This window comes from Pelecanus crispus, chromosome 5 (assembly GCF_030463565.1).
Source record: "Pelecanus crispus isolate bPelCri1 chromosome 5, bPelCri1.pri, whole genome shotgun sequence".
NCBI lineage: Eukaryota > Metazoa > Chordata > Aves > Pelecaniformes > Pelecanidae > Pelecanus > Pelecanus crispus.
In genome coordinates, this window is record NC_134647.1 from 19,368,050 (window position 1) to 19,380,535 (window position 12,486).

The window sequence follows — 12,486 nt, forward strand, 5'->3', positions numbered from 1 at the left end:
AAGCACCCATGCCAAATTCATTTGTAAGGAACATGTGGATTAAGACTAACAGGTGCATGCCCCCCTATTTGAAGTTTGTTTCTTTTTTTCCTGGCATGCAAATCAGCCTGTCTGAGGAAATGTAAGTTAAAAAAACAGTTGCAATTCTGAATTTACAATCTGCAGTTATCTAATACGCTTCATAATAAAACAAAATTCAGCTTTTATAAATATTATGCTAGGATACATACTTTCTGATGCATAGCAAATAGCACCTCGATTTTCAGAGGAACAGTCAGAAGTTTTCCAGAAGCCATCAGTATCCAAAACCACACATTCTTCGCTTGTTTCTTCATCATCTTCAGACCAGCGACTAAAACTAACATGTTTCCCGTCCAGCCAGCCATAATGTTTTCCACCCTAGCATTGTATAATTAAAAGGCATGAGCTTACATAGTAAAACATATTAGGTACAGAAAATGACATGATAATATATTTATGTTGGCTAGACATTTACAGTGTCTCTGAGAACTGTAAGCGTTCCACTGCCCTTGAGATCTGATCTGCTGCTCACAATATAACAAGCTTTGTTATTTTAAGTTTTGCAATTGCAAAAATATGAATTAGCTCAAGTGGGCGGCAAAATATCAAATGTTGATGTTTAACTACTATGCTTATGGAGGAAGGACTGGCAATGAGATGTCCAAATTACTTCATTTGCACCTGCAAATCAATGGTAGTTATAATTATCCGATCTTGGAAAACTGATAATATCTACGAATAAGGCCTGGTCTCAGTTACTCCACACCGAGTTGAAAGTAATCTATTAAATACTTAACTGATTTAATAAATCAGATGTGTTCCTGCCCTGGAGGATGCAGGAGGAATAAGAAAAAACCCACATATATCAAGCACGCCATCATTTAAGAATCTTACAGTTAGAAGTTTTCTTCAGAAAATCCCCCTGCTGCTTTGTAATTTACTTTATCTTGTATCTTTCTTCTGTGCCTGTGATTCCAGCACTGGAGTAACAAGTTCTGTTGACCAGTTTCATTATGATTTCCTTTCATGTGACTTTTTAATTGTGCCCAAATAACCAAGTGTTGCAATAGTGAAAAGCTAGTGCATGCCTGAGTTGCATGCAGCAAAATGAATCATTTGATCTTCACTTACAGATAAAGATTCAAAAGAGGAGAGAAAATAGGTTGTTCTGGTTTCCCCATCCTCACTAAGATTAAATGCCTGTTTCCTTTTAACAATATTCTCCATAAAGTATATACTCAAATTTCTATTTTTCCCCCCTACTTTGCCTAGAATACTCAGTAGCCCATTACTGACATAGGAAGATTGTAACACCATAGATGCTGAGTGAGCACCATCAGCCTTTGTAGGTAAGGCTTTTAACTTTTTTCTTGCAATTATCTCAAGACTCATGTGCTTGACAAAAAATATAAACCCTGCAAGCAAGCCCAAGCCATTTCATTAACAGCTGAGAAAGCTCTCAGTCCACAATGAAGATCTTCAAGACGTCCTCTGGCTAATAGTACCTCTTGCATTGACTTTTCCAAAGACAAAAACAAACAGAAGAAAAAAGAAAAACCCACTAACCTGCCTCAGGGATGTCTCCCTCTAACTCAAAACACAGGCACAAATAACATGAAGTAACAACAGAGCCTAAGTTAAGCTTTAGAAACATATCTCTAGAAGTGTTCAATGATTCATTTTGGATTTTATTTGCCACTTCTAGCTCACTAACTATTCATTCATTAATGAAAGAGACAAAGATGATTCAGCAGTCTATGTTGCTGCTACGCTACTATATCTCCCTTCATCCTTTAACCTTTTAAAAGAATTGTCTCATCACCATCATCATCAATCTGTCCAGTGGAGTTCAACAACTATGTAACTTGGAGAACTGAAGATCTGGAACACTAATCTTGAGACCCTCCAGATGGTTATCCCTAAATGAAAACAGTTACCCCAGAAATTAATTTTGCATCTCTTTATCCCAGTTTCTATTTCACACAACTCTAAAAATTACCTTAAGCCACAGCCTGAGGGGAAAGTAAAACTTACATCTCTGCTGAAGAGTCCAATCCACAGTGGGTAATTACGAAGGGCAGCCTGAACAGCGAGAAAAGCCTGCTGGAACTGATCTGTGATGCTAACCAGCTGCATCTTGTTACTTATGCACGCAGCCATTGCATCATTCCAGGACAAATTCTTCGGAATTACCATGTATTTAACATCTTGATAGCTCAACGTTTCATTAAGGACTTGCTCCGTCTGGTTATCAGCAGCTCCTGTAACTAAGAAATCAATCCAGTTGTTAGGTGCTTAAACACTGGGATACATTTTAAACTCCCAATTTCTCTGTGACAAACAGAAAAACCTGTTTGAATTTTCCCTGGGGGGGGAAAAAAAAAAAATGTTTTCTTAGGCAGTAGATTATGCTAATGATTATAGTTAAAAGCAAATATCTTTGACACTTTAGACAGAAAATACATAAAAGAAAAAAAATAATTTTTTTCAGTCAATCCATTTTTGTGTCTCTCAACTTAGGTTCACATCTTTTTATATTTTCTTTTTTTAACTAACTGCTAAATATGTTAAGTATTCTATTTATTGAATTAAAAACATATTCTATAACTTTAATTAAATACAAGAATGGGAAAGAGCGACTGCTCTCTGCTGCAATATAGCAACAGCTAAATTTGACTCATTTATGTCTGTGGAGCCTGTAGACTTATGCTTATGTGAATCTAACAGGCCACAAAACTTGTCTATGCAGATCTCACAGTGTACAGCACAGTCCCAGAATTCCTTACTGCCATCCATGGGTACAGTGGGAATTGATTTTGCCTCCCCACATGCTTAACTAATTGCAGAAAATCCACCTTGCATAGGGAGGGGTATAATTCACTATTTGTGCTCTAAGCACCTTATCAGCATCACGCTGAAGGCAGACAGCTTTGCGATGCATAGCAACTGCAGTTAATAAAGGATGCAAACATTCCCATGGGTGGTAAATTAAAGCATGCAAACCTGGTAACCCCCAAAATTCTATACACAACCAAAAATAAATTGGTCTCTCCAAAAGGGAGAGAAACCCTGACATTTAAAATATCTCAAGCAGAAAAAGCTCATGGGGGTGTGGAGGGGAATCACTTTATAAATAACAGGATATAAAAGGCTGATTGATAGGCTGACAGGGCCATTTTCCAAAACACAGAAAGACAGAAACATAATATTAATTTGATATTTATATGCAATTTACAGCTTTCAATAGATCAGAAAAGTGACAAGGCTGAAACAGATTGTTTGAAGTGGTTTGTGCCTGCTGCCAAATGCTTTCACTTAGTAAACAGCTACAAAAAAGAACCATGGAACCAAGGGTGCAATCACACACATCAAGGGGTACCAAATTGGAAACAAGGTAGTACGGAAAGTGTCCATTTCTGAAAGAAGCAATTGCCGATGGTTAACATCTCAAGAAGTTCTATGAGTTCTGCCAAGACTTCCAAGCAACCTGAATTATCCTTTTCCCTAGGATAAAGCCCTAGGCAACCTGGACTCTCTCACAGCTGTCCCTGCAACCTGCTGAGGTCCCTTCCAACCTGAATTATCCTTAGATCCCTAATACAATGATAATATAAGACCAGACCGCACCAAGACACATTCTCTGGCAGTCCAAAACCTCTTCTCATTACACTTTTTACAGCTGTGGCTAGGAAGAAGTGCTTAGTGTTTTAGTCAGCCCAGATTAATAATATACTGATCTACAGAGATATACTGTCAACCTCCTATTAATAAAAATCCCCTTTTCAAATTTTTATGACTATATCTCTTCTATACAGACTTCTAATCCGGACACTTGGAATTTCTGAATTACTTGGCACTGAAATAAAGATGATTTTGTGTGTTATTTGGCAGGGGTGTGTGTGTGTGTGTGTGTGTTGGAATCTCTTTGCCTATTTGAGAATTAAGAAGGTGGGCATATTCTTGGGTGTTTTGCAGAGGGTGTGGGTTTTGTTTTTTTTTTTTTTTTTTTAGAAGATAGCATGTTAGTTAAAGGATTATTTACACAGAGGAACATACTCAGAAGTGGGTATGCTCAACATTAGCCTATAGCAGTAATTAAATGCATATAATACCTATATGCGTTTGATCTGATTCCAGTAAGTGGTGTTGACCAACCCACATGGCTACATCAGAATATTATTTTTAGTTCTGATTAAGAAAACCCACTCACGCCAACAGACCTGTATGAAGCTAGGGAAAGCTGCATCACTCCAAATTATCACTCTCCATATATGCCCTCAAGGTTTGCTCTGGGGAGACTGATTTCAACATTAAGAGTACATGATACCTCATACTCTGATAGTGCTAAAACCCAGAGGGTATGTTTAAGGAGGATGGAAATATTGTGAGATTCCTTCCCAGGGCTTCTCGCTTCCACAGTTCTGAAGAGGAAAAAGGAGTCACTTGTTCTACCCTTTGATGTACACGACCTTGACACCCACAGAACAGTAAAGCTCTGTCTGCTGAAGTATGGTTCCACTGAAACCACACAGAGTCTCTCAGGAAAACATTCCCTCTGAACTGGGCTATGAAAAAAGAAAGGGAAAATTCTGAATGGCTGATAAAGCTATAAAGATCATCCTCCACACTCTGCTTTTCCAAAATTTACCTGCTCAGTCTCTACAAGAATCTTGCTCTTCAAGTGCAACAATTTACATGCATTAAAAGGTCTCCTGGCACACACATCTTAACTACAGACTCTGGCTCTGATTTATTTTGACTCTTCAGACTTACCAATAGGCCGCTGGCATATACCCAAGAAGTGCCTGTCAGCACAAGCAGTGAAATTCCATGTTCCAACATACTGTGATTTGGGATCATTAAGGATTACACCGCACTGATTGTTAAATTCTTCATCAAAAAGCTGAAACCCAGAAATATGCTTATCAGACTCAAATAAGGCATAAACATACTTGTATAGAGAAGGTGAAGTAACATGAGCCTAGGAGAACCTGAGCTGTCTGAACTTGTTTTAAGAAGTTTCAAAGGAGTGGTGCAATACAGCTTACATATTTTACAATCACTACCAGGTGCCTGGACTCAAAAAGAATTCGTAAGTTAAATACGGGAGAGAATATGACATGAAAAGATTTAATGCTTAAAATAAATATTGTTTGCGGGTGTGATTCAATTACATTTATTATGCTTCACCCTGGGTAGAGCAGTGAGCAAAATACCGATGTATAATGGTTTACAGACGCATGCTAAGTGTAACTGAACCAAGAATTATTGATGACATCTTTTTGATGACTGTTTTCATGTAGTCTTCAAATTGCAAATAGAAGTTCCAGAAGAGTATTGAACAGCTGTTTCAGCTTTTTTCCTTCACCCTTCAGTGTTTCGTATCTCAGTTCAGAAGTTGTCATCCAAATAAAAGTAAAGAGAACTCCATTACTGTCAGTCACCTTGTTTGCCAGTTAAAACCACTAACTGGGGGATTTGGTCTGTTACGTATTTTTGGGGGCTTTTTTTTTTCTTTTTTTTTTTTGTGATACAGTCAATATTCCAACTTTCATTACTCGATAGTCAAAAGAAGCCAAAAGTCAGAACTTACGTCCAGCGGAATTTTCCTTAGTCTTCCTGTCAGGAGTGGGTGAAAGTTACTATACAACAGTCTACTCTCATCTATCCATTTGTTTTCCCTTGTGCTGAACAGAAACTGCAAACCAATCCAAATATCTTTTGGCATACCAGGAAGCAAGGATGTTATATAATCTGGTGGGCAGAACAGTAAATGTACATATTGTGGTTCAAACAACAGTAAACATCTGAAAAAACAATTCACTCAATAAGATAATGCAACCCCAATTTGTATTAACTTAATTTTCCCAGCCTTTTATGATTGCCAAATGCTTATCATCCCTTCCTTCCATAAGGTAACACCTTCCATGTTGATTTTATCTGAAAGGAGCAGAGTATTGGTATTTGCCCTCCAAATTCTCAGCTGAGGAGCATGTAGTGGATTTAACCTGTTCCTCTGCCCACGACTGTATTCTTGCACTTACACCCAAATTTCAGAAGCTGCTTTTCCACAGGTCTGCAAGATCTTCTATTGTCTCCCTGCAGGGATAATAGAAGAGCTCCCTCCTGCCCTCTCTGAACTGATGGAGGAAGTCTTATCTCCCATCTTCCTCTCTGACTGCCGTAGGCCATAAAGCAGAAACATTTCTTGGATTCTGGCAGACTTTGCCCACCCAAGCACCAGAGAAAGCAGGACAGCACAAAGGAACTCAGGTTTAGTTAGAAAAAAACTGCAGCCAGGAAAACCTTAAATCAGACCCCTCTTAGCGAGTATTCTGGCACAAAACAATGGGCTTCGGTAACCCCTCAGGCACCAAAGGCATTCACTGAGCTTGTCTGATTAGGAAGACAAATTGAAGCTATGTAATTACCTACTGCTGACATGTCTTAACTACTGAACACGTGCCAGACTAGCCTCAGCCTATTTTCTGAGCTAGACAAAGCCATTGAAGATTTGCATGTCAGAGCTAGCCAGCCTCCTAACACCACTGGGAAGACTAGAAGCAGCCCACAGAAAGAGGCATTCTTCTTTAAGAGGACTGTGCCTTCTTTCCATACAGGTGGCCTCCACTACAGGGGGGAAAGAAAAACGAACAAAAAACAGTAACAAACACTTCCATATGCACCAAACCAGACAAAAGATCATGCTATGTAACACTTCAGAATGGCTGTGCTTTTGCAATCTTAAAAGCATCCAAAACCACACAGGTCTCAGATATGTATATTCCTGTACGGTTACAACCCTGTTCCTCAGTCCACTTTCCATATTCCATTTGGCAACAGGTTATTTGCTTATAAAGAAAATAGGCACTGTGCACATTGCAGAATTCAACTGACCTACTTCAGACACACCTGCAGAGAACGGCTAGTTATCTGAAAGAATACAGATGCAAATACAGCTGTCTCACTCAGCAGTTTATCGCTGAACATTACTTGCAGCCAATGTGAGCACATTTCTTCCTCACTGCATTTACCTCAGTGAATCTAGTTTATATGACAGCTGAGAGGCAGGTGGAATAACTCCGTGTCTTCCAGTCCCCTTGCCTCCCATCCTCCTAGCAGTGTCCTGGAGAGCTTGCAGGTGGTTGGTTTAGACACAGTGCCATAGTAAGCTGCTCAGCACACGTAGACACAGAGAGTCCTGTGTGCTCCAGTGGGCACTGTGTTTGCCGTCTCATTCCCACACAGGCAGCTGAGCTTGTCTTGGAAGCAGCTCCTAAGGTGGTTTTCACAGGCCAAAGTCTACAGTCTCAGTTATGTTTTAACTTGCAAAGGAAAACATGGGAATTCTTCATTCCGTGGTGACCCTTCTCTCAATGTAAGGTTTTACAATTTTTTCTTTTTATAACAGGTTAAGATTTTACAGGGAAGCTGCTCTTTGAACTGGCTCAAATGTTTGCTGACTGCATTTCCATGTTACGTTTCCCGTGATGCAAACAACAATAGACAACACATTTTTAACTGGTCTTGGATTTTTAGAATGCTCCCAGTATGCCTGTAGATGACCAAGTGATTTTATGCTCAAGTTCTTAAGCAGACTATACTGAATTTAGAAGAGAAGCTACATACTAGAAGTGCCCCCAGTTCACCATCATACCTTGCTCAGCTTGATTTGAGATAGACGGAAGAGAGCCTCCAAAAGTTACACACTTTTCATTAGCTGCATTAAATGTTAAATATTCAGGTTTCATCTTTAGAAAACACTGCAAAATAAACATAATTAAACTGATTTTCATCATACCATTGCTTCCTAAGACATAACTCATAGGAAAAGGTTCTTAAACCAACCCTAAAAATTCACTTCTCATTTCCTGCAATAACATATAATTCTTCTCCTCAGAAAGCAAGGGAACTGATATTACCTGCATACATTTCTTATTAGATTCAACAGAACAGCTAAATATAAAATGATGAATAATCCTACTGACTAACTCCTCATTCACTGAGGATTAGAATTCAGTAATTTTTAATAGGCTACATCAGGATCATGTACTCTTTTAAGAACGAGAATTCATACATGAACTCTACAGTCAAACAGGGTTGGGCCAGGAACCTGTGTTGTAATGCATTACTTTTTAAGAGAAACTACATGGGAGCTCAAAAGCTATATTCTGCAATGATGTGAAGTAAATTTGCAAACCTTGACACAACGTAATGTGCAGATTTGATGCACTCTCCTTATGTACAGAATAATGGCAGGCCAAACAACAGGAATCAGTCTCACTAAGACTTGGATGACTGCCTTAAAACATAGTAATGAAAGATACTATATTATAGCTTCTGACCTGTGTTGGTTCATTCTTAAGAGCTGCTTCTAATTCTTAAGTGAATTAAGTCCTTAAGGCAACTTAGGAAGCAGAGTGTCTGCCAGCTTGCTGCCTGCCTATGAATACTCAGCAAGAGAATCAAGATGCTTCTGCCACAGAAACCTCATCCTCTCCCTTTCCAATCCTTCTCGTCCTTCAAAGCTGAGCCCAAGATTAGACAATACAACCAACGTTCTTGGATGTAAACATATGGCGATAGGAAAACAAAAAACCTGAAAATTACTGCTTTGAAATTAAGAAAACATCAATCCTGAAAAAGGAACAGAGAAGTGGGGGAGATGATTTTAATTACTGCACATAGTTTTCAAAAGCCACCTCCCAGTCCATTCCTGAACACAGGGGCTACTTCCTCACCTCTTTCAGCAGGGCACTCCAGCTTACTGGACTATGAAAAATAGGTAAGGATGATTGATCTGTATTATCTCTATACCTTATTCCGGAACCGATGCCAACCTTTAGGGCAACCTCCTCTGACTGGGCGGTAACTGGGATCATGTTTCTCTAGTAAGGAAGCATTATTTTTTTCACAGATGAAGGGCAGTTTCACATTACAGTTAATTGGGTAGTCTGCAGAAATATAAGTTTTAAAAAACAGTTATGGTAATGCCTATGATGCTCCAATTGCCATCTGTACTTTATGACGTGACGAAGACCAATCTGAAAGTCCTTTTCAGTGCAACCACAGTGAATATGCAATCTAAAGCATTAAAAGTAACAGCAGAGCAAAATACAAGCATAAATGCTTTATATCAGACAGTAATACAACATTCCTAAAGATCCAGAGACTGATTCCTTACTTCCAGTAGTAACACTTCATATAAGCAGAGATAACTTCAAACAGAAAAATCATGAAATAAGAAGATTTTGAATATGAGGACTAATCTTGTATTCTGGCATAGAGCATGTGTGACCTAAAGGTCATGAAAGCCAAAAGGAATCCTTTAACATCCATATGGAGAGCATCTGGCCTGTACTGCTTTACATGACACCTACAGTAACTGGACTGGCTTCCTAGTCAAGAGCAATTTTTGGCTAATAGGGATGAAAACAGGTCAGCAGCATACAACAGAATAACGGGGAAAACGTGCTTTGAAGTGGAAATCGTAGTAGACAGGAGGAACTATTTCTTCTCCAAGGGTTATACATTTTCCCCAATAGAAAACAGTGTTGAAAAAAGGAAGTAAGTACTTCAAGTACCACCAGCTGACATTTCCATTACTTTGTGTACCTCTTCCAGTATGACTCCACTACTTAATGAAATCTGCATCTCCAGATGCATATGTGGTTGCAAGTATTCAGTCAAACTCCTCTAACTAAAACAACTCTAAGACTTAATTTCCAGAGCTCAGAGTATGTAGCGTAAACACAAAAAGGTAACCACCAAAACCAGATTTCACCTAATTAATTTATGCTTCAAGAAGAGTGACAATCAATCACAAAAATTTGTCATCTGAATTCTGGTTTGCCTCTGGTCATCAAATATTACCATGGCTTCTACCACAAGGAAGAAATAAATGATTCAAAATTCAATCAGATTATCACCAAGACGCCATTCACTCCTAATTCAGTAACAATCTGCACTCAATGTAAGAGTTTGGGCAGAACGGTAATTACTTTTTTTTATTTTTTAAATATAATAATGACAGAGAAGGGTGAAAAAAATAAAAACAACCTCACCTCTATACCAGTTCTTTCTAGAAACATACCAGCAATCCCTCAGGAATCGATCATGGAAGCGTGGAAACAACTGTAAACTGGATACAAACATTTCAGAGTCAATCTCCAATCCAATGTGATCTTCAAGTGGAAATTCTGATAGCAACAGAGCCAGTGCGAACAAAAATTTGGGCTGCTAACTGTTTCTAGGAGATGCCCTACAACACTGGAAAGGACAGAGGGGGAAAAAACTACACTAGAAACAAATATGTGGCAGGTTCAGTAGTTATGCACCATGCCCAAATTAACTGTGTGAGGAGATGTGCAGAAGGAGGGTAGGAGGTTATTTATCACCATGCTGCAATCACTGGCACATTGTCAGGACAAATGAGGAGAATAAGCAATAGCCCCTGTTTTATTTTCAAAGTAGTATATTGCTACAGTATTTTGGTAAGTGAAGACTCTTCCCTGTAAGAAGCCTGTGATCCTTTGCCACAGCCATGAATGGCACGACACAAGGTTTGCTGTGAGCCATCTCAGCTCTACAGGGCTATATTATAAGCCCTCCAAGACTTTGGCATTACCTAACTGCAGAGTGATGTCAGGTGTTGTTCTCATCACTGTCAGGTGATTCAGGTATTTCTCAGATATCCTCAGAGCTAATAGACAGGGTTTTTTTCAGAATCTTTTTTTTTTTTTCCAGTTCCCCAATTATTAACAGAACACAGAAGTGGGCTTAAAAATCTAATAAAAGCATTTTAAAGATCAATGGAATACATTAGCTATTAGGACCACAGATTTCAAGGATTCACATGACAAGACTAAGATGTCAAAGCCCAACAACCTGAAATCTAGAGGCTCCAACAGACAGATAGATTATGAATTCAGTTATTAAGTCATTATCAATTAAATTTTTTATGTTGATAACACTTGTAATGGGAATAGAACTCAGAATTTGGCAGCTAATTAAAATATTTCAACAATATTTTGAAATATACCTGCTTCCTAATTGTACACACATACTGTCTTAACCTCTATTTGCTTTGTCTGAGCACTACACAGTTCTACTCTCTGTTTTAGGCACTCTATGGTCTAAGTTTAGCATGGCAAGAATAGGTGCAGGTACATGTGAACAAAAGCGCAGAACAGTGGTCACTGAATAATGCTGTACTGTTTTCTAGCTTAGCTCAAATTATTTATCTTACTTCTTTGGGATGATACAGAAGAAGTAACCTTTACAAATTCGGGGATAAAATATGTTCCTTTGCAAAGTATTCCAGTTAACTATATCCCTAAAAAGCACATTAAAAAAGCTTACAATAAAGCATCCCATAATTATTCTACGTACGGTGAATGATAGCTGTAGCCATAATCAATAAACTTCAGCCACCACTTCTGTTCGCTGTTTGATAACTGGAAATGAAGAACAAAAAAAACCAGTATTTTACAATCCATACAGAAAGAGCTCCAGACTCTACCAAGGATAAATCAATGACAAAATTGATTTAAAATGTTTCTAAAATGTGCACGAATTACTATTCTTCAGCAATAGGAAAGGATCCAGTTCGAGCCTGGTATACCAAGTAGATGGACCCCTGCACCTGCTAGAAAAAAAAAGCCCACATTTTCCACTGCACTGGGTAAACGTACAGGAGATCTTGCAGCACTGTCTTAAGTGTGTGCTAGATACATCATTCGCACAAAATTCATAGCAGGAACCCTACCAGACAACCAGGACGTAGCTGCAAACTGCCTAAAGCTGATGTGATTCCACAGGACCCTCCTTCCTTCCTCAGAATAATCCTGTTCTTCCAGCAGACAGCCTAACAATGAGTAGTTCATAAAAAGGCTAGAGATTTAGCAGGTCAAATTCTCGATTTCTCCTGCTTTGTAATTTCTCCTTCCAGGTAACTTCTTGTCATGAGAAATTTCATGCAGAGAGCTTGCAAGCTGCTAATTTCAGAAAGTATTGTTGTCTCACAAGCAGTATCACTGAAGAAAGGTAGTAACAGAGGTGCTGAAACTTGAAATGTTTTGGTAAGATTCCTTAAAAGAAATGTAGTTTCATGCTATGAACACTACAAACCCCTTTCAGTAAAGGCTATCAGACCATCATGCATTTCTAATTAAATTCTCTCATCAGGCGAAAAATGATGTGCTGTCCCATGCAGAACTGGCACAACTGTCAGTGAAGTATTTGCAGACAGCGGGATACTTACATGGTGATCCCGTTATGACACCTTCTTTCCATTTGGAGGTGTTTTTTTTTTTCCAGGCTACTTTTAAATTTAAAAAATTCTTTTACAAGACTGACATCAAAATATTTCTCTTTCAACTCATCTTTTCCTTTTAAGCACAATTAAAACTATTAAGGCCAACAGGAAAAAGATAGAAATTAGGGATTAATGTTTTCTTATATTGG

The 12,486-nt window shown here is 38.5% G+C and overlaps 1 protein-coding gene across 1 annotated transcript in view; it reads right to left on the reverse strand.

Annotated features, from left to right (window-relative positions):
- LY75 (lymphocyte antigen 75) overlaps positions 1-12,486 on the reverse strand; it is a 48,546-nt gene that overhangs the window by 11,889 nt on the left and 24,171 nt on the right. Inside the window, exons 19-26 of the mRNA XM_075711420.1 lie at positions 11,413-11,477; positions 10,086-10,162; positions 8,839-8,975; positions 7,679-7,784; positions 5,615-5,775; positions 4,795-4,924; positions 2,056-2,282; positions 231-399 (exon numbers count right to left, since the gene is read on the reverse strand). Of these exons, the coding sequence (XP_075567535.1) occupies positions 231-399; positions 2,056-2,282; positions 4,795-4,924; positions 5,615-5,775; positions 7,679-7,784; positions 8,839-8,975; positions 10,086-10,162; positions 11,413-11,477 (1,072 nt within the window). The remainder of the gene's footprint in view (positions 1-230; positions 400-2,055; positions 2,283-4,794; positions 4,925-5,614; positions 5,776-7,678; positions 7,785-8,838; positions 8,976-10,085; positions 10,163-11,412; positions 11,478-12,486) is intronic.